This window comes from Hydractinia symbiolongicarpus, chromosome 8, assembly GCF_029227915.1.
Source record: "Hydractinia symbiolongicarpus strain clone_291-10 chromosome 8, HSymV2.1, whole genome shotgun sequence".
Lineage (NCBI taxonomy): Eukaryota > Metazoa > Cnidaria > Hydrozoa > Anthoathecata > Hydractiniidae > Hydractinia > Hydractinia symbiolongicarpus.
This window is the reverse complement of record NC_079882.1, coordinates 2,515,532-2,537,695: the sequence shown is the minus strand read 5'-3', so window position 1 is coordinate 2,537,695 and position 22,164 is coordinate 2,515,532. Positions and strand designations below refer to the sequence as shown.

Here is a 22,164-nt window from a genome sequence, read left to right as displayed (position 1 = left end):
AACACAATGCTTATAAATCCCACAACCAAAAATGGTTGGTTGTAATAGGAAGAACGTATAAAGAAAATATTAAAGTCTGCCCCTTTCCTTCATGCTGACACTCTAATGCTTGGCTGGTGCATTTCACTAAGACTCGAACTGGAACTATCCATCCATTCATTATCAGAGGTCTAGCCGTAATAAAAGGTGAATGATGAAAGATATTACCAGCTGAACAATTTCACTACGAAAAAAATATTGCCGACACAAATCAGTTGTAATGTATCTCAAGTCGACAGTGATGCTTTCTTTGGCTCTTTGTCAGGGATTTACGTGATTCTAGAAGCAAGTCAATCTTTGAAAGCTCATTCGTATACTTTTCGTGTTGACGTTTGAACAAATACACTTCTCACTTGACTTTTATTGTTTAAGCAGATGCTTATAACTTTTGCCATCCATTTCTTTGAAGAGGTTCTTTAATGATAATTCTATCGGTAACTTACATTTAATAAACTAGATGATTTTATTGAAGATATTATTTCGGTTTGTCTTTTCAGTATTCATATTCTGTGGAAAGTTTATCATTTCTTGAACATGATAGTTTAGTAGGCAACCAAAAGACAAAATAAACCTGGAAGAACAATGCAATGTTGTTTACAAAATCCCGTGTAAAGATTGTGATGCAGTGTACATAGGGGAAACAAAAAGAAAGTTTAAGTAACGAGTACAAGAACATATGCGCGCAGTGAGAAACGGAGATGTGAAGAAAAACGAAATTGCGGACCACAGCTGGAGCAGAAGTCATCAGTTTAATTGAGATGAGAAGAAAATCATTGACAGAGAATCCAGAACAACGGCCAGGAAGATTAAAGAAACCATCAACAGCGTAGCACGTAGCAAACACATAAACAGCATCTCCTATCAACTTCCTGAAATTTGGTTACCAGCCCTACAGAAGAAGTAGTTACCTACATCTAGGTCTGAAAATGTTAATTATCGTAATTAACTGTAATTATCAGCTCCTTTCTGATTGACATAAAAATTTTATGAATTTCAATCCTCTGCAATTATATATAAATACATCATTTTACTTTGCCCAATGATGGGAGAAGGATCTCCCGAAACGTTGCCTACTAAACTATCATATTCAAGAAATGATAAACTTTCCACAGTAAGATGATTTTATATTTACTCACAAAATTTGATTGCAAACCTACATGCAGATCCCTAGTTATGGGGTTTCAGAGAGCAAATGAGTGTCATTATCTTTCACATTTAAAGAAAAAAGAGCTTTTTAAAAAATTTAGAAAACTTGTTAACAACTTTTTAAGCTCTATAATATTAGTCCAACATCATTTTATTTCTTAGGTTTTCTTTAATTTATCCTTTGAATTTGTTTTATAATTAAATGCAGAATGTCCATACACTGCACCACAAAGCATTCCTGCCCAACTATTTAGTAAAAAAAACTTATTAAACTTTGTTGTTGCGAAATATATAGAAATATAACGGTTTGCAAAAGTTTTTTCTGCAGGAGTTCCTTCCTTTATCCTATTCCATTGTATTAGTAACGAAATTCTCTGTAGATTAAGTTATAATGGGTGAAGATGCAAAGATTGTGTCTTGGGTATTGGCTGCAATTGCAAAGGTAAAGGGGCAAAAACAACAGCCAAATGAAGAAAGAATAGCTCAAGTGTTGTTACAATCCTATGGATTGGAGAAGGAAGAATCTCTAGAGCATTTACAAAGATGTGTCACAGAAGGACATGTAGTTGCTTGTATGGCTAAGAATGGCAAATATTCATATCGCAATGCAAAATCTGTTTCTGGAATCAGAGGTAATACAATATAGTCCTGGTTGGTTACTTTAATTAGAGATATTATACTTGTGAGAAAGACTTTTAACAAATTTGCTCGCTAAAAAAAAAGTAACCAATTAAAGCAAATGATCTATATAGGATGGACATTGTTTTTACCCTATGGTTACAAATATGCAACAAAACATTTTCCACAGATAAAGTGGTCCATGTTGTTAATGATAGAAACTGTGAAAGAGTTATTTCAACAGACTGTTGTTATTGCATTAATCTTTTTAGGATATACCTTGCATTCAAAGCAAAATATGTTTTATAGCAAATTTTTTTTAAAAAATTATTGTTTGAATATTTTTTCTATTGACACTTGCAGGTTTAAGGCTGATAGTTCACTTGCTGTCACACACAATATCTTGTGTTGATGTGAACAAATTAGAACTTCGCACTTAATTTTTAGAAGATAAGGCCTTTTGCAGGTTATAAAACATGTGATGTTATAAAACCTGTTAAACTTAGCACCATTTCAACTGTTTTCAGCTTATGCAATAAATTTAACTAAAGGCTTTTTTATTTTCAGCCACCCATATACACTTTGTCTATTATTTTAGCACCTCCCATAAACCATCTGCAACTTAAGAAATGCTTAGATGAGATCATTGCAAATCCTTGTCGAGAAGAAGGTAGCACTATAGAAGAAATTGAAAATGCGATTCGTTGCAAAAAATCAGATGAGCTTGATTTAGAGAATGCAGATTTTTCTTCACAATTCAAAGCTGCTTTAAAAAATGGTGTCAACAAAAGAAGATATGTGAAAGAAGGAAAGTACATAAAGATGGCATCCTTTCCACGTGCTAGGGTAATTTGTGTTGCTTACTGTTTTTACATTATGGTTTTAACAGTGCAGTTTTACAATTCCTAGTGATCACAGTGTTGAATCCGTGTTGAAGTCGTTGACATAAAATAACGATTGATAATAAAAGTCTAATTGATCAAAAAATAATCATTCTATCACTAATACACTGACAACTGCTTAACTTCTACTCTGAATTGTCTTTTTATATTCTCTTCTATAAGATCGCCCAACAGGTCTGTACTGTGGCTTTTTTAACTATCACAATCAATCCAAGAGCCTGAAAGTAAAAAAGCATTACATTTCTGACTAATCTTTGATAAAAACCAATAGTCACATTATTTTTTACTTTGTAGAATACTAACAGGGCTTTGTAAATGTAGGATGACTACATAGTAAAATCTCGTAAGTTAAGTGGAATTCAAGAGATTTGCATTCAAAAGTTGTTATTTGATTGCCAGCTTTAAAACAACAATTCAAATTATTATCAGAAACAAGTTGCTAGGAGAGGCTGAGATTTAGAACAAAATCTAAGCAACTTACAAGGCTAAAAATATGGAAAATAGTCTGGGCCTAAAAAATCCTGAATAATCTAAGAAGCAACATCTACAAAAGATTTCTATTATAACCAATATTTTTTAATTTTTCCAATGAGTCCAACTTTCTATAATACTAATTGTGCTTAGCAAATTCTTAAGATTTTGCCTTAACAACTTGGGCTTGAATAAAACAAATTGCAAACGTTGCATAAACTATTTTACTATTACAATTTTGTAATTATAAAAGATTCTATTGCAGAATTAATCTTTGAAGAAACCAAAATGGTATATGCCATTTGAGCTGTAATTAAAAATCAAACTTATTTTGGTAAAACATATTTAAAACTTTAATTATTTACTTATGATGTTAACTACTAGAACTATTGTTTACACTTGAATTCCATGCTATTGAAAGGAAAATGTTACTTTAAAAAAGTTTTAAAAATGTTTTTTAAACATACACAGTTGAGAGGCCAAAACTGATTTTAATTAAAAATAATTACTAAGGAAGTAGTACTGTGGAAAGTGACACTGGTGAAAGTTTAAGGTAATTTACTTTTTTTGGTGGACATAAAATTATTCTTTTGATATTACACTAATATTACACTAATTAAGGTGACAGTATACATTTTGAACATGGTTTTTTAAATTGTGATTTCTTCAGCGATAGTTAATCATTCATACATCACCAAAAAGCATTTATAAACACCTATCAAATGGTATAAAAATAATTTGAAACTTTTTAACTTGTGAAAAGTACAGAGACATTTTTGAAACACACCCTTCCTTCAAAAAAGTGCCTTTGTTTACAAAACTACTTCGTTTCCAAATCTCATTTAATGTTCTTTAGAATCGTGATAGATGTATGTAAAAACGATTTTTTTATTATTTTCCACAAAGTCCCTGTTTTCATTTTATTTTACTTTTTCTAAAAAAGCCATTTTTTAACTTAAATTTTTGTCTTAAGACGTAATAGAGAATCGTTGATTTTTTGAAAATAAAAAAAAAATTGCTTTTAGATAAACACGTTGGCTCCAGCATAGTAGCACTCTCCCTTGTAGATCTTCTGTAGTTTTGTAAAAGAGATTTGAAATGTAATAGATGGTATACGGAGAAAAACACACTACGAAAAAGTGTTTAAAAGTTTTTTTAAAATAACACACCTTTCAAGCATATTCTAATGATGGTGATACTCTCACACTTCCGAGGCAATGAATATTCAGAAGGTTGTCCTTTTAAATTTTATTATTCGCAAAGACGTGACTAAGAATATGATAGAAATAGAACTTTCTAAGTCATTTAACATTTTTCTGTGACTTGCAGAAACAAAACTGGATAGCATACATTTTTAGAACTGGAAGATTTAAGGTGTTGTTTTTTTTTTTCAAATGATAATTGCTTTTCGAAAAGGAAATATATTTTATATTTAAAAGTTATACTTAAGAGGATGATAAGTTTTAAAAACATTCACTTTTAACTCTTCTTCACTTTAAAGACCAGAAAAAAAAGTTAGTTACAATAAAGGTGTACCGTAACCTTAAAGTGGTCACATTGTCCCAAAAACGATTTTAAAAAAATAATTTTCTGAGAAAACAATTTTATCATGAAAAGTCATACTATTAAATAGTTTTTTAGAAAAGGTCGCCAAAAGGTGCTGACAGCTCATCAAGTAATGCATACAAAAGCACAATAACACACTCATATCACTATTTTGTTTTTATCCTTAACTAAATGATGCAAGAGTAGAGGATAACAAAACAAGTCATTATTGTGGTGGTGTGTTTTGCCAAAATTGATTTTTTTAAAAAATAATTTTCTGAGGAAACAATTTCTCATTAATTATGAAAAGTTATGATATTAAATAGTTTTGATTGTTTTTTTTTTCACTTCAAAAGAACTTGCAGCTCAAGCAAGCAAAAAAGCACATTAATACACTCAAATTTACTTTATCTTTAACTAAATGTACAAGAGTATAGAAAAAAGCAAGTTATTATTGTGATGGTTACCAAGTAACATACAAAGGGCCGACTGGTAAACTGGTGTAGTATCTCTACAGTTGTAACACCAAAGATGATTGACTTAAAATAAATTAACCTCACGTAGTCTGCAGCGAGTATGCAGAATTAAAAGATGGAGCTGGATTTAAAAATTGTAAACTTTAAATTACTTTAATTTTTTTTATTTTCCCACAGAATGTTTTTCTCTTAGCTGACAGATTTTTTTAGTTTTCTAATTGTCAAATTTCCATGCATTCCTGACTTTTACATGTTATAATGACTAGACGTTGGAATATAATTTTTGTCATGAACCTTTTCATAATTAGTTTGGGGTACTGGGAACTTTGACTTTTCCGGGGAAAAAAACTTTGAAAATTGGCCTATCTTCACAAAGAACTGAAATAGCCTGGAAGTGGCAACTCTAATGTCAAGAAAAACTAGACATATTTACCACCCTGTAAGACTTCCTAACCAAGAAATAGTCTGTATCTGACAACCACTGAACAATGTGTTAAAACCATGTCTTTTGCCGTTCTTTCTGCTCCCGAACCCCTAGTCTCCGTACACACCTAACCTTCAGATAATTTCCAAATTAAAGTCACTTCTCTGTTGCAGATTTGTTCTTTCTTTTCATGTATTTTAAATATGTATATTTAGCCTAGTTAAAAGCTCAATCTTTCCTTTTCTTTAAACTACAAAAAATTTCCGAAGAATCAGCCTCATTCCTACATCGTCCACTTCTACCACCTTTTGTGGCACTTCCATCTTTGTGATATATACCTTATATCAGGTTACATCTTAGCTTTAAACAAGATGCATCTTATATTTTCATTCTCTTTGCCTTTCTTATTATGTGAGTAGATATTATTTGGATTCATAAGTCGAGTTTAAATTCATTATATAAATGATAAGTTATAAAATCTTGGCATATAATGTGAAGGTAATGCAAAGCACCTCACAGGAAAGTTGACGATAAAGAAAAAACAAAAGATCACGACTGTATAAAGTGTGTAAAACATTTTCATTTGTCTTTAATTCTCAATGCTTTCTTAGAATACATGGAAGTCCTCAAATGTACATGTAGTATTTAAAAAATGGCATATTCAATATTTCTCTTACCACTGGAAAAGTTAAAAAAGAAGAAAGTAATTTCAGAGCTATACCATATATGGACTGGTAGCCTTATGGTAGAGTGTTCACTTCCAGTGCAGGAGGTCTTGGGTTCAAACCCTGGCTGAGTCATGCCAGAGACTATAAAAGTGTGAGTCTATCCTTTCTGCTTAGCACTCAGCATGAGAATAGGATTGATATCTTAAGCGGTTGTCTAGTTGAGCGATTGCTGTGCTTGCATGACTTTCAAATGGGAGCTTTAAATGCACTAGGACCTCCTTCGCAGGACCCTCATTGATAGCAGTACCAATAGGAACTGAAGAGGCTATCCTGAGTAAATAATTTCAATAATAATAATTAATATCCTGAACCTAAATAACAAAGTCAACCTTATTATTTAGGTTTTAGTTCATTGATTTAGCATAGAACTGTAGGACTGCTATTTTACTTTTTCTGACGATCAAACTTATGCAAAATGTTGGGAGAAAACCTTCTGCAATTGTTAACTTTATGTATAAATTATTATGTATTATGTATAAATTTGCGGAACATTAATTAATGATCGTCTGTAATTTTATGAAATGTAATTCTTTACATTGCTAGCCAAGGGTGAAAAAAGAGAATAACGATGGGGATGATGAAGAAGAAGATATCACAGCAGAAGAAAGGGCTGCTTTGCGCGAAATTTGTGGATTCTGTAAAGGGACTCGGGATAAAAATAAATATGGCGAGGATGAAGATCTCCTTACATGCGATGATTGTGGAAACAGCGGCCATCCCACATGTATGCAGTATTCTCGTGATCTTACAGCTCGTGTTAGGGAAGAACCATGGCAGTGTATGGAATGTAAAAAATGCAATATTTGTAAAGAGCAAGGGGAGGCAGCTAATTTGCTGTTTTGTGATGCATGTGATAAAGGATATCATATGGAATGCTTACAACCACCCCTAGATGACATGCCAATTGGTATGAAATAGTTTTATTTGCAATTCATTTCATGTTTATGTTATCGTTTAAGTTTACAAATGGGTATTCAAAAAAGGAAACAAAGCTTGATCAAGAAACTGTAAAAAATGCAATCATAGTTGCCAAAAAGTGAATTGGTATAAAATTGAGAGAATTTTGACTAAAACAACTTTTTACGTTTTCATAGGTAGTTGGGTGTGTGATCCATGTGTGTCTGAACAAAATGGTAAACGACGAAGAACTTCCATACCTGCTTCCTTGTTATTGCAGTCTCCTGAACAGCATTTTGTAAAAACTCCCAGTTCGGGTAGAAAAGGTGCACAAAAAAGAAAAGGGCCAGGAGGACCTATGGATGAAGAAAATAGGTAGAATTGTTTTAGTATTAATTGTGACACCTAATTTTAAATGTTTGTTGTTTTGCTTAGCACAGATCCAAAAAAACAGGTCGGCCACATCTAAAATCTGTGAAAGAATCTAAAAAATGAAAACCCTTTTATAAACTCCCATCACAAGTTAAAATTTAAACCCAGAATATTGATTCCTTTTAAAATGACTTAACCCAACATGCTTTTTTTTCTTTAAATTTAATAGAAAAGAAATTGTCTCATATCTGCAGTAGAAAATGCTTATACGATGACCCATAAAAATTTTAGCTAATTTGGGAGGTGAACCCATCGCTATACCGTCTATTTAATGAAAGTATTGGTCATTAAACAAAAAAAGAGTTTGCGCAGCACAAAAGAGAAATAGTTTTTAGACCACTTCTTGAAATTTTATATATATTATATATATATATTGGGATTGTTGTCAAACACAATTGCAACAGCGATATTTAAAGTTTCATGTAAAGGGATGAGACTAGTTGCGTCAAGTAAAACAAAAAAGAATCAGAAACGTGACGATAGATAAAATAATAGATCTGAAAGAAAGAGTTAAAGCAGCATGTGAAGAACCATTTCAAAAGGATGATAATTTATTTTAAAAGAAGATCAACACCGTCATATTCTAGGAAAGACTTTGTTAGTCTTCTATCCTATCTCAAACATCCCAATTCTCTTTAAAAACTACTTTCTTCAGTATATACTGATAATTTGAGAATTTGAGATTAATTGTTTTTATTTTCGTTGCACCACAACAAGCATGGGGTTTTATATATTTTGTCTTTATCACTTTTCTCTTCCATTTTAGTAAAGGATGTCCAACTCCTGGTTGTGATGGTTCTGGAAACTCAGTAGGGAAATTTGAAAAACATAGAAGGTAATTTCTTGTTTGCTGGTGTTAATAAGAAAATCGATGGATATTTATTTACTAAATGGTTGGGCTTAGGTCTGTAGATATAATTCTATTCCAACATGATTCAAAAGTTGCAGGTGAAAAAATAGTAATTTTCCTTGCTAGAAAAAAAATGTTTTAGTTTTTTTTTAACTTTACTGACATTTCTGAAGGATATAATATAAAATCATGCTTTTGATATTGTAAGACCACAAACATATTCTGAACCTTAAATGAAGTTCTTCAAGCATTATAAGTTTTATATGCTGATAAAAATCGCTTTAATAAAATTAATTGAATACAATATCAACATTCTGATATTAAAAAATGATTAGTGACCGAATGGTTATAGTAAAGATTAAAAGGGTTTTTAAGAAATATAAAATAATACAGTTGGTATAATTCAGGAAAAATTGATTGGTTTCAAAAATCCTTACAATCCTGTCAGGTTAGGAAATTTAAATTAGTTTTGTAAAATTCAAGTTATGTCATTTTAGTGCCCAGTTTTGTCCATTGATACATGGTCAGAAGAAAAAGCGGGGAGCAACTGATGAGGATGAGGACGATGAAGAGGATAGACAATTAACTCCTCCTCCGCGATTACCCGGTAAGAGTTGTATGTGTTTTTACGTGCGTCTTATAATAATCACTATAAATAATAAATAATCAGCTATTTACGTAATTTGTTGTTGTTGTTGCTAAACGCTTTTATATAATGTCAAAGTTCCATCCTCAATTTTTTACGAACACACATTGTCTAGTGCTTCTGTTCTGAAGCCCCTGTTTAGGTTTAAAAAAATCGAAAAAATTCTGTCTAGCAAAAAAAAAGCATTCGTTCATTTCCAGGCCTCTAATATCTTTTACGCAATTTTACTTCTTGTTTTTAATTGTTACTTGACATTCTTTCTTGATTACTTTGTAATTACTTGCTATTATCAACAGCCGCTAATGAGTTGAATTAGAAGAAACTTTAAAATACTTGCAGCACCTGACTCATAATAGCTATAAAATAAAGCTCCTCAATGAAAAGTATATGTTTTGTGTAGCCAGTCGCTAGAGTGTAGTTAAGTATGATAAAGAATTTCACTCTTTAACAAGTAAAAGAATGACAAAGAATTTCATTCTTTTCTTTCTCTTAAAAAAAGTTTCTTTTCAATCGCATACGGGAGCAGACCACAGATAACCGATGTCTTACATTTTTCATTAATTACGTTTTCTAAACAACAATACTGTGAAATAATATTCATATTTACTTAAAAATATCTATTTAAACGTAATATGTATTGTCATATGAACAACGCTCTTTAAAGACGCGCCGTCGCTTCAGCCACCATATTTGCTTCTGAAATTACGCATTCGCTTCTGCACTTTGTTAACAAAATTAAAGACTTCTGAATCAAAAGAATAGAGCGAACAAATTGTTGTGTTTACGTTGTTCATAAAGAAGTGAGCGCTGGAAAGAACGTGTGTGCGTATATTTGTTAACGCAGAAAACATTCCGTAATGCGACGAAGTGAAGTTTTTTTACGTGGAACACGTACACAGAGATTTTAATTATACAAATAATATATACAGAAAAAAATAGTAAATAATAAAAGAAATCTTATACATATATATAGTTATAAACTTAACATGGTTTTTATCAAAGCGAAAGGGGAGTATTATTATCGAGAGTTGAAACGACTTGAAAACGAAAGCCATGCGGACACTTCCACCGACAACTTGGTGTCGATAAGAAAGAAGTTAAATAATTTAGAGAAAGAACTTGTAGACGGTTTGCATTGTTTGTTCAGCCAAGGTAAGGCAAAAACTTGCTGCATGTTTTCTCAAGAAAATTATTCTGATGGTGGGTAAACCATAAGCCCTTACCTTTATCTTCGCGCTGATTCATGCCTAATTTTGTTATTCTTGTTCCAAGTAGTAGTGCTGGAGCTTGGTTACTATGAGTTATCACAGTTCGCATAACGAGCTTCTGTATTTAGTCCATGAGTGAAAGAAAAGTGCCTACTAGAGCTAATTTTTTAAAAATGCTACATCTTTTACAAAATATTCACACAAGAAAATGCAAATATTTTGATAAGACAAACTGTCATTGAAAGGAGAAGTAGTTTTAGCTGTAAGCTTGAAAGTAAAAGAAATCACCTGTAGACATGTTTTTCATAAGAGACCTGACGAGAGGTGCAGCTCTAAAGATTAGTTTGTTTATCAGCAATGTACAGATAAAAACTAGGACCATTTTTTTACTTTATTTTTCGCTTTTAAATCTGATCAGAATTATTAGTCGTAAGTTATGCAAATTATTTCTTATTGTAACAAAAATATCCATTCTGACACAAAAAGTTTCTTGTTAAAATGTTTTAAATGATTTTAAATATCAACACGTTCAGAATATAGTGAGCATCAAGTAAATTTTCGAGCTTACGGAACAATTAGCGGGATAATGTGTTACGACCGCTGGTGGATGACGTAAAATTAATTAGAGCATTTTTGCAGCTAGTTCTGGGTTTCAAAAGTGTCTGTAAATTATCTTTTTAAAAGCTTAATTTGATAGTATTCTCTCGCTTTTAAGGATTATTGAGTTAAGAACGTAGCCAATCATCTGTTCATCATTTGCATTGCATGAACACCGTAGAGTTTAGTTTGGGCCGGTCTTGTTTCTTTGGTTTTGTTTGGGTTTGCATATTAAAGTCGAACTAATAAATTATTTTAACTTATAAATGTTTATTAAGTTGTACGTATATTCAACAGGTGAAACAATAAACAATGCAATCGCATTAAATAACCCAGAGTAACAACTGTCCATATGCGATATTTGGCAAGGAAACTGCAAGTTTGATTACACGAACTTAAATTTGTTTGGAAACGCTTTCTGAATCCATTCCTTAAATTGTTTTTGATTATTTTTCGTACTGATATCTTTCCTGAAAAAAGCTACCTTAATGCTTGCTCTGAAATTGTTTTTGGATTTAGAGAAAATAAATAGTTTTAAATATATAGTGTGTAACCTCTACATCGATAAGCCCTAGTGAACAGTTTTAAAAAAGAATCACGTAAATATTTGCTGCAATTTTCAAAAGTATCAGTGTCTTTTTCTGCAATTTTTAGTTTGTGAGTTAAATTTGATTATATGATTTTTCTGGAATTGCGCATAAACTTCCTTCAAGTTTAGTAACTCAATGACGTAACCACCAATATATCGAGTGATATAAACTGATTAAAGGTAGTGTTTATTAAAAAACTTCCAGGTAAAATAGGTAACAGGTATTTGAAGAAAATGTAGCATCTACTCTGTTGACAACAATTTCCTTTGCCAATCTTAATGTCATTTAATTTATCGCTAAAATTTTTTTTAGGAGTCACTGAAAAGGACGAGGAACTCTTCCGTAACGCACGCGAGAAGGCGAATTCTTATCTCACTGCCAACAACGAACCAGCTAACACATCAGGCAATGTCAGATTTCCACCCAGAATTGAATTTGGACGCTACGAAATCGAAACGTGGTATTCTTCTCCTTACCCTCAAGAATATGCAAGGTAAGACCCCGTTTTTTATGCGTATACATGTGTTTGATATTCCTGTACTGATGCAGTATCTGAAAATTTGAATTCACGCTTTTGTGTGATACTTATCCTCTTGGAGATTTATCTTTTTGTCGCTTACTGTGCTTTTTCTTGTCTTAGAGGACGATGTTTAAATGAATTCAGTAACAGGGAATAATTTAAAGCGTTTTTTTGGAGGTAACTTCCAAGGCGGACCCACCGTAACTGTTAACAAAAAACAGATCGATTTCATTTTTATGCTTTTGTTTTAGTGCTCCGAAGCTTTACCTATGCGAATTCTGTCTCAAGTATATGAAAACGCGGACGATTTTAAAAAGACATTTAGTGAGTTATCCAGTTTCATCTTATGGACGCTAACCGGCTTGTCGTTGGTTTAGATGCGTAAACAACCTTTTATTACGCATGCGCAAAATACACATTTTAATTTTTTGTTTTTTTTTAGCTTAAATGTAATTGGAGTCATCCACCAGCAAACGAAATATACAGAAAAGATAATTTATCAATGTTTGAAGTGGATGGAGCTGTGAGCAAGGTATAGTGTTTTTAGCGTCAGACTGAATGCTTAATTACTATTCATCGCAAATGTAAAAAGTAAATGCACCTTTCCCGAATTAGTTTTCTTTGATGTACTGCTGCTTTTTTTAAACTTTTTTAAACAAAGTCAAAACATCCAAATTCCAAAATTTTAAAAAAATTTGGGAAGCGTGTATTAAATTTTTTATGAAAATATATACATATATACATATACAGTCAAATTGTAAATACTTTTTAATATACATAAGACTGGGGCATGTTGGTCGTTTATTTGCGTTCCCTTTAATATGGCATGATGTTTTCAGACTTAAAATTGATTTTCTTTCAGGCAGCTAAGATTTCCAAATCTGTATAAAATACCAGAAGTGTTGTTTTAACAGACCTTAATCGCTTCTATTAAGGAAAGTTCTAGTACATCAAGATAAGGTTTTTTATCTTCTCTGACCTCACACACTTAATTGCTTACACTGCCCATTTGGATTTCCTTTGTTGCGCGTTAATTTATTGTAATGATACCCTTGTTTTTAGATATACTGCCAAAACCTCTGTTTACTGGCCAAACTATTTCTGGATCATAAAACATTGTATTATGATGTCGAACCGTTTTTATTTTACGTTCTAACCAAAAATGATAACACTGGAAGCCATCTTGTTGGATACTTCTCGAAGGTGATTGTGATTTTTTATAGTTTTTTCTATGATTTGAATTTCTTTCATTCGGGTTGATGATGCTCAAATTATAATGTGTGGCGGTCATATCTTTTCCCTTTTTTAACGTTTCCTATTGGCTCTTGTGTTGCTTAGGAAAAAGCTTGTCAACAGAAATACAACGTCTCGTGTATAATGACGATGCCTCAATATCAACGACAAGGATATGGTCGCTTTCTGATAGATTTTAGTAAGTATGCGAGCAAAGATGGTTGACGTATCTAAATATTAATACCCTCAGTGCAAATGAATTTTTAAATGGTTAACGTTTTTGTGTTTAGGTTACTTGTTATCAAGAATTGAAGGCCAGCCTGGATCTCCTGAAAAGCCACTTAGTGACCTAGGCTTGATAACGTATAGAAATTATTGGAAGAGCGTCATTGCTGAATATTTATATAACCATATGTATGATAAAGCCGTAACTATTAAATGTAAGAATATGACATTATTGCATTCAAATTTGTCACAGGCCACGACAAACTTGCATTAGTAAGGGGGTTCTTAGGAATTTTTAAGTACTTGGTATTTATCTCTGTTGTTTTGCCAAACAACATTTAATTTTCGCGAGAACTAATTTTTGCGAAATTGACATTTTTCAAGGGCTTTTAATTAAGAAATCAAAAAGGAGATTAAATTTTCTCGAATTTCGCAAATAGTGTGTTTCCCAATAACTTTCACAGAAACTAATTTTTGCGAAATTGACAATAAGATATTTTGCCGACTTTTTTATTATTAAAATTAAAGTTGCATGTAAAAAACATGAAATTGTGTTAAGATTAAGCCTTGGCATGAAAATTGGAGGGAATATTAACTGATCTTAATTTTGTTCTGTCTAGCTATTAGTTTAGCGACTGGCATGGATCCACATGATATTGCAGCCACGCTTCAACAGTTAAATGTCGTGCAACTTCGTAATGGAAAGTAAGTAAGAATTACGAACATGCTCTTATATAGACTGGCAGCGAGGGTTTTGAGCATGATCGTTAAATTGATTACCTTCCTTAAAACTCGAATAATTTCACCACACTTTATGACTAAATTTAGTTTGTCTGCGTTTGTAGTTTTAACTTATGAATTTTAAAGCTAGAGTTTGCTTTTTTCAAAAGAAACGATCTTTTTATATAGTTTTGTAGATAATTCAATAAATTAACACTGTTTTTATTTTCCAGAGTTACGATCGTTATTAACGAGCGTGTTATTGGCGATCAAATGGCAAAGGTGAAACTGCAAAAGCGCATCGCTATTGACGAAGAGGCTTTACGTTGGACCCCTTTGGTACAGTCCGGTAATCCAGCACAGATCATGAAAGATGCTCATCTTTCTTCCGAGGACGAAGACGACACTGAAGATGGAGAGAAAAAGAAATCTACAGAAAGCTCTGATACTTCACCAGAAAAATTACCCAATGGTGTCCAAAATGATGAAGTTGTAAAAAAGATAGAATACAGCGACGTTGAAATGAGTGGCGAAGATTTAAAAAAAGAGCAAGAACAATCGGGTGATTCGAAAGAATCTGAAAGCTCAAAAGACGAAGTTGAGAAGAAAGGTGTTACTGCTGAAAACAATAACGATATAACGAAAAGTGATAGTGCTAGTGGCAATGACAATTTAGAAACGAAAGAAGCTAAAAACACCAAAGTAGCACCAACCACTCCTGATGAGCCGATGGAAACCAACAACGTAGACGAGAAGGCGGAGACTGAAGTCAAAGAATCGAAAGAAACTGACGTCGACACACCAATTAAAACTGAAGTGGACAAATCAAGTGAAACTGAAGTCGAGAAACCAGGTGAGTGTGAAGCTGAGAAACCAAATGAGACGGAAATCGAGAAACCCAGTGAGACTAAAGTCGAGAAACCAAATGAGAGTAAAGCCGAGAAACCAAGTGGGACTGAAGTCGAGAAACCAAGTGAGACTGAAGTCAAGAATACATCCGAAACTGAAGTCGAGAAGACACCAAGAGACACAATTCCCGAAGAAGAAGAAAAACCAGAATCTTCGAATGAAAAATCCTCAGTTGACGAAAAACAGGCTGAAGGGATGCAATCTTAATTCGAATAGAAACACGTGCACTCGTGTGATTCTGACTGCAACGAAACAGAATACAGAGTTAGGTACACAGAACTATGGATTGCTGACAGTGGCGTTCGCACTTTCTCGCGTTACAATTAATTCTATTGTGAATAAACATTAAGATAATGAATGACCTTAATACTGTACATAGAAAGCTATATGAAATACGAATGCTCCTCTGAACAGAAGATTAGTTCAATTAATATTTGCAATGTAGTTTCATTAGTTTTCGATAGTGGATGTATATGAAAAATTTAAATGCAACGATGTATTTGTGTGTTTTGCTAAAAACTCCTTTCTTAAATTATTTCAAAAAAATTTTTTTTTGCCATAACACCTAAAATACATTTTTTGTAGAAATTCTGATGCAATTTTCACCAACTTGTAAGAGAAAATTGAGTAAATAAATAAACACAAGCTTTTTTATTTGCTACTTTTGAGTTCTTTAAAAACTATTTAACGGAGCCGTTCTCGAGTAAGGTATCTTTGTAAGGTAATCGAAGAAAGTATATAGAAAAGATGTCCTGTATGTGCTTATATTTATTCATGTTTAAATTTGCTTGTAGCTTGTTAACGGCTTTGTCTTTAAAAAATTGTTCATTGTAATTGGAGCTGTCATATTCTTCGTGCTGATTGGCGGAAAAACAGTCATGCGTCGTCTATTTGCTGAAGTTGTAGGAAGCTCTGCTTTCGTGTGACGATTTGAAGATTCGATGCGCAATTGTTGATATTGTTTGAGCGTATGATTGCCAACTTTTGGAAGATGTTGCTTCATACCAACCTTAGGGAAAATATGTGTGAAATTTAGGCCAATAGTTTAATTAGCCCAGCCAGCCCTGATATCTTACCTTTGGACACCTAATAATAGTAAGGGTTTGTTTGGGGAAGTGTTGAAAAAATAAAGTGAGCAGATTTTCTTTTATAGGTGTGTAATACGGGGGGTTAATAGGGGGTTTATTCACATTGTGTTATCAGATCTTCCTTGAATACAATGTCTTTGATTCACACGATTTTTCTTTTAAAAAGATATGCTTTATAAGAACATTAGACTGGAATTTCAGGGTAAAAAATAGTAAATAAATTCGATGCCTACATACAAAAGGTTGTAAATGTAAATTACCTGTCCAAAATTGGTTTGTGGCGAATTCAACATTGTCGAGTTGGTTTTTGGCGACTTTACCATCATCGAATTAGTCAGCGGAGAATTCAACATTATCGAGTTGGTTTGTGATGGGTTTAACATCGCCGGGTGATTTATCATGGTTTGTTGATGATGAATAGGTGCTATTGATGGTCTTTTTTGGTAAGCATGACCTACCAGTGATATTCGACGAGTTGTTTCTTTGCCATGCCATTGGTGTCGGAATGACGGCGTGTGCTTCTCCATGTATCGTCTATTATCTTCTTCCATCTCTTCATCACTTGGTCTAAAAACGTTTTTAAATTTCATTTGCATCTTCACATGCACCGTAGTTCTTGTTTATCAGATATGACGTGAATTTTTAAATGTATGTTTGCGAGAAATTATATACGCGAAATTACTAGGAATGACTTTAAGGAAAATTAAGGAAAGGTTGAAAGTATATATTTTTCTTCTCTCGTTTTGAGTCATATTTAAAATATGCATTATGATACTTCAAAATTAAATAAAATACTGAGGGACATTTAAGAGGAACCTGGGTTGGAAAATGTTAAACTATAATGTAGAGCTGAAAAAGTGGCTTAAAGGGCCACGAAACAGCTTTTGGTTCTCGCCTTTAGTGACTTACACGAAAGTCGAGCTAATAGTGGTGAAAAATCACTGAAGGGCAAAAACAATCATCTTAAATATAATATTGGATATCAAAATATAATTGAAAATGACAGAAAATTTCTCTACATATATTGGAAATTATGAATGAATTATTCGATATACCTTGCTTTTAACTCAAACTTTTTAATAAAATATACTTCAAACATTTTGAACTAGCTCGCTATGTTCTTCGAAAATTTGCATAAACATACAAGATTATTGCACATAAAGCCAGTCGAAGCAACAACAATGACTGTAAATTCTTTTTAGAGGTATTAATTACCTTCTTAAAGCTAGTAACATTTTTTTAATAAATACAGCTTCTCGTGTCGTGTCTGTTTCCTCCTCAAAACAAACTTTTGATTTACTAATATTTAATATATTTTATCGCCAAAACGAACACTAAAGGAAAATTTTCTTTTTTAAAAAAAAATATAAAAAGTATCAAATTCATCATAAAATTTAACGTGCATAATTTCAAGAAACATGAAAATGTGCAAAATATCAAACTGGAAATGTGAAAACATATTTACGTAACCACATACCTGGATAAATCCTTAAAACAGCATCTTATTAGCATAATTATCAAAACTTCTAAACAACTTTTTAAGCTCTTTCAGATGAAGCCAACTTATTTTTTCGCAGGAGGTAAGCTTTAAATAACTTTTTTGCTTTACAAGAATTCCAACATCACTTTCCATTATTATTTGTGTAAAATTGGTTAGTAAGCCCGGAGCCACATTGTCTATCAGATTTCAGGAAAAAAGCCTACCTTTTTTTAATTCCAAGGATTGTATATATTTGTTTTAGACCACATCCGCTAGCTCTTAATCGTTCGACTAACTTTTTGTGGCGGTCAAGTATCTTCTGTCGCTTTTTCTCAGCCACTAATGCAGACCTCTTCTTGGCACTGCTCATTTTCGTTCTGGATGCCGGTACAGCATTAACTTGATGCGGAGGTGGTGAGGGTTCTTCTATTTTTACAAGACTTGGTATAGGTATGTCTGGGAAGAACATTTCTGCAGGTGGAATTTCTGGTTCCTTAAATTGCAAGGTCTTCCTGTCTTCAATACTACTCCTTTTAGTTTCATGAATTGGAGAATAAATGGGTTGCCATGTTGATCTTACTTTTGTCATCATGGTTTCCGGTGGTTCCTCCATTACAATTTTAGAATTGTGCTTCATTCTTTGGACTACAAAAGATATTATGCCTAATATTTCTACTGCGTGTTCAGCAAAAGCATTTAATTCAGACTTCACCTTTTCCTCTTTTCCATGTATGTTGTCATTCAAGAAAGTAACTTTCTCTTTTAAATGCGAACATTTCGTTTGTGCAATGCTGTTTAAAAAGTGTATCACGTGCGCTAACTTGTCTCTTTTTATCAATTTCCATTTAGATTCGTTTTCATTGGCATCTCTTTTGTCCTGATTAGCAAGATTTTGATTGTCAAAAAACCCACTCTCAGTCCAACTTCTGTGTAAACCATCCTCGTCAGGTTGAAGTTCAGAACTATCAGTTTTACTATATTCTTGTGCGTGTGGTAATGTTGAAATTGTTTCATTTTTATCGCTTCTTTCATCATTTCCTGCATTTGCTAATACATTTTCCATCTTTTTTAACTCGTTGCTTCTTTGAGCTTGTACGTGTGCGTTTGGAGGTGAAAGCAATTTTGACATTTCTTTCTCTTCATTACTTCTTTCTGTTCCTTCATCTGATGTTGATGGCATTGTAACTTGAATATCCAAAGGGTCGCTTTTCTTCTCTTTACTCAAGTTGCTGGCAAGTTTAACAAACGCAAATATTTTTTTATGCAAGAATGCAAAATCTTCTTCAGGTAAAGGTGAAGATGCCCTGTCTTCGTGTTGTGGCCTGTCTTCTCTCCTGTCATTCCACTTTCCTTGAGGAGCATCTGCAGATTCACATTTTTCACATATAAAATTGGGCTGCTTCGCCATTTCCACTTGAATTGATTTGTTGCTCAAAACTGGTTTAACACTAATAGATGACATTTGCTCTACCGTTGTTTCGTCCTGAACGCTGGAATCTACCGATTCCTCTAAAGGTGTATTAACAAATTCCTCGTTATTCGCTTCTGTCTTCACTTGATTGACAGTATCATTTGGTTCATCTTCGTCAACATTATCAATTTCGCTGTCCTGCTCATCTTTCTTATTATTTCCAGTTGTCACAACTTCTGTATTATTTTTTTCTTTCTTGTCTGATATAGAAGACACTTGTGCTTTCAAAGATTCACAAATAATTTCCAATTTCCTATACCTTTCAACCGAAACAACAATTTCTCTTTGAAAGCTTTTGCACTTTATGCAATCAACATCAGTCTGTTCTGTATTTGTGTTGTTCAGTTTTATTTCGATCTCATCCTTTTCAGGTTCCTTTACTTTTTCAATCTTAACCTCTGTCTTCTCCTGAGTTAACAATTCTTCGTTTCTCCGTTTCTCTTGCTTCAATTCGCCCTCGCATTTCTTTAACTTTTCTTCCAACTTTTCAATTTTTGCCATAAGTTCACTTTCTTTATAATCGCTACTGACTAATAAATTCTTTTTCTGCTGTGATTCCTCTTCACTTCTTTTCATTATTTCCTTTTGCTTTTCATTTTCGTCGAGTACTTCTCTTAGGCGCGATTCAAGTTTGCTGCATTTCATCTCAACAGTTTTCAATTTCATTCTGCAGCGATCGTATTCATCTTGTAAAATATGATTTTCTTTTTTCACGTTCTCTTTTAAAGCTTCAGATTGCTGCAGCATTTCTTTTTGTTTATCAACACTACTTTGCAAATCATCTACACATTGGGTTTGCAATTTAAATGCATTTAAAAGCTTCTCAAATTCCTTTTCTAACCTCCCAAAATCTGTCGCACCTTGTTTCCGAACAGATTTTAATAAATCAACGATCTCAGATGCTGCATACTTCCAGGTATCAACCTTCTCCTTGCGTTGGCTCTTCATATCATGTAACTTTTTGAATTGTCCTACAACTTTTTTTTGTAGGTTTGTTTCATGTAATTTTTGTTCGCGATTTTCCTGTTCATGAGAAAGTGGTTGTGTTCTTGATATTCTAAGCAGTTTATGAAAAATTCTTTGCAACCTTTGGGTTCTGTTATTCATCAGTTCAATTGCGTAAGTAAATTCTGACGAGATATCATCAATGTCATCTATTACCGTTAGCTGAAGATTATCAAGAACATCTTCCATTTCCAAGGATTCCAGGATGTTTGACAAAATTTCTTCTTTATCTTGACATGCCGATGTAAATTCGACAAGGCTCTCGTCGATGATGGCTCGAAGTACCATAGACTCGCTGTTCTTTCCAAAACCATCAGGATCTGTTAGCATTCTGATATCAAATTCATCAGTGTCTTCTATGTCGCCATAATCTTCTAACAATTCAGACATTCTCGCTTTAATCTCGGAAAACTCCTCACTAATTTTCTCCTGCTCTCGCCGCTTTTGCTTTTCTTCAAAACGATTCATAATGCTGTCAAGTGCAGTGAAATCTCCTTCTGGATCTTCTATCGCAACTGATGACGAATCTTCAAATTCAAGGTCACCAAACCGAACGCGTTGATTAGGAAGATCATACTCCTCATTAACAAAACCATCCTGACGAGACTTGCTAAAAGCGCTTGTGGAAATAATACCTTTGCCATGTTTTTGACCATCTGATGGAAGTACTCCAGATAAATGAACTGTACCTAATATACATAGAACAATACACAAATATTGACAAGAATAATGATCAGCTACTCAGCTCAGAACTACTTTTAGTAAATCTTTCGAAATGTGAAAATTTGAGAAATTTACGAGAGTATCTGCCCGCGAAAGTTTTTGCACCTAAATGTACTTGCCATGTCTGCTGTATTTTCTTTTCATTAAAATCTTTTGCGGACTCTTTTCCTCTTTTGTGAAGACATTTACATCAGTAGCATTTACTCTTCCTTTGCCTAGATAACCTCCATGCATGTCAACCGATTTACGTCTTAAATCTTCAGGTAGCTGCTCATTAAAAACTGATTGTTTTTTCTTTTTGTTGTTCAATACTTTCAAACGTTGATTTTTCTTAAAAGGCAACTTCCTATGATCGTACCTTTGATAGACCATTTTTCAAGTTTGCTGTGATGGAGATTACATTCCGTGTATATGCATTGTATGGATGAAGTGTGTTGTGAAGTGAAAGACCAAACTTGGGTCATAAATTTGACGTCAGTTTGAACTATAAAATTTGACGTTTACAAATAAGATAGCTACTATAATTGCGTTTTTCAAATTTCCCCCTTTTCAACTTGGGTATTTTTGTTCTTGTTTTGCACGAAATGGGTTAGATAAAATTTATTCCGACGAAAATAAAGATAATATTGAAATTTTCCAGCATTTACAGCATTTACAGCTAGCAATACTAACTTCTATAAACGCTCACTTTCTCTCTGGATAAGTTACAAGTTATGAGCTATCTTTAATTTTTCAAACAAACTTCCAATTCCATTTTTTTGGTTAAAAGACTTACGTTTAGAAAATGTCTCACAAAATCCAACGTATTCCTAAGTTATCCTGAGAAATATCCAAGCTACATATAATATACATCTGTTCAATTTTCACAACTTGTTCGTGCACACCAACCCAATTGTTTTGGTAAGTGTGAGCAAGGCGGGAAGATAAAAAAAACTATTAACCGTCTTATTGGATACAGCCGTAAAAAAAACGTGATCGATGACATAAACATAACGCGTAACTTGCTTACCACCGGAAAATTGGAATGGTAAAAAGAGAAAAAAAGTACGCTACTATATATATATATATATATATATATATATATATATATATATATATATATATATATATATATATATATATATATATATATATATATATATATATATATATATATATATATATATATATATATATATATATATATATATATATATATATATATATATATATATATATATA

At 32.7% G+C, this 22,164-nt stretch overlaps 2 protein-coding genes across 3 annotated transcripts; one reads left to right on the top strand and one right to left on the bottom strand.

Annotated features, from left to right (window-relative positions):
• The first annotated feature begins 1,549 nt into the window (after window positions 1-1,549).
• Window positions 1,550-16,010, top strand: LOC130655506 (histone acetyltransferase KAT6A-like). Its single transcript, XM_057458273.1, has 14 exons — window positions 1,550-1,817; window positions 2,402-2,649; window positions 6,893-7,256; window positions 7,444-7,621; window positions 8,445-8,513; window positions 9,026-9,135; window positions 11,882-12,062; window positions 12,341-12,413; window positions 12,532-12,621; window positions 13,152-13,292; window positions 13,428-13,521; window positions 13,613-13,762; window positions 14,168-14,252; window positions 14,501-16,010. The coding sequence occupies exons 1-14, from the start codon at window positions 1,577-1,579 to the stop codon at window positions 15,381-15,383; spliced, it is 2,907 nt and encodes a 968-aa protein (XP_057314256.1). The 5' UTR covers window positions 1,550-1,576; the 3' UTR covers window positions 15,384-16,010.
• Window positions 15,933-21,846, bottom strand: LOC130655505 (golgin subfamily B member 1-like). 2 transcript variants are annotated; one of them, XM_057458271.1, is made up of 4 exons: window positions 21,719-21,846; window positions 17,969-20,909; window positions 16,525-16,831; window positions 15,933-16,185 (listed from the first exon to the last, which is right to left on the bottom strand). In XM_057458271.1, the coding sequence occupies exons 2-4, from the start codon at window positions 20,686-20,688 to the stop codon at window positions 15,955-15,957; spliced, it is 3,258 nt and encodes a 1,085-aa protein (XP_057314254.1). In that variant the 5' UTR covers window positions 20,689-20,909; window positions 21,719-21,846; the 3' UTR covers window positions 15,933-15,954. The 2 variants fall into 2 exon arrangements, with proteins under 2 accessions (XP_057314254.1, XP_057314255.1); XM_057458272.1 differs by lacking the exon at window positions 21,719-21,846 and having other exon boundaries at window positions 17,969-21,031.
• Window positions 21,847-22,164: the final 318 nt, after the last annotated feature.

Excerpts from the sequence above, each read along its gene's own strand:
- LOC130655506 (XM_057458273.1), top strand. The coding sequence starts at position 1,577 with ATGGGTGAAGATGCAAAGATTGTGTCTTGGGTATTGGCTGCAATTGCA. Across the intron at positions 7,257-7,443 it reads CCTAGATGACATGCCAATTG|GTAGTTGGGTGTGTGATCCA; the intron begins GTATGAAATAGT and ends ACGTTTTCATAG. Across the intron at positions 12,414-12,531 it reads CGATTTTAAAAAGACATTTA|CTTAAATGTAATTGGAGTCA; the intron begins GTGAGTTATCCA and ends GTTTTTTTTTAG.
- LOC130655505 (XM_057458271.1), bottom strand. The coding sequence starts at position 20,688 with ATGAATCGTTTTGAAGAAAAGCAAAAGCGGCGAGAGCAGGAGAAAATT. Across the intron at positions 16,832-17,968 it reads ATCCTTGGAATTAAAAAAAG|ACCAAGTGATGAAGAGATGG; the intron begins GTAGGCTTTTTT and ends AAACGTTTTTAG. Across the intron at positions 16,186-16,524 it reads CACAAACCAATTTTGGACAG|GTTGGTATGAAGCAACATCT; the intron begins GTAATTTACATT and ends ATTTTCCCTAAG.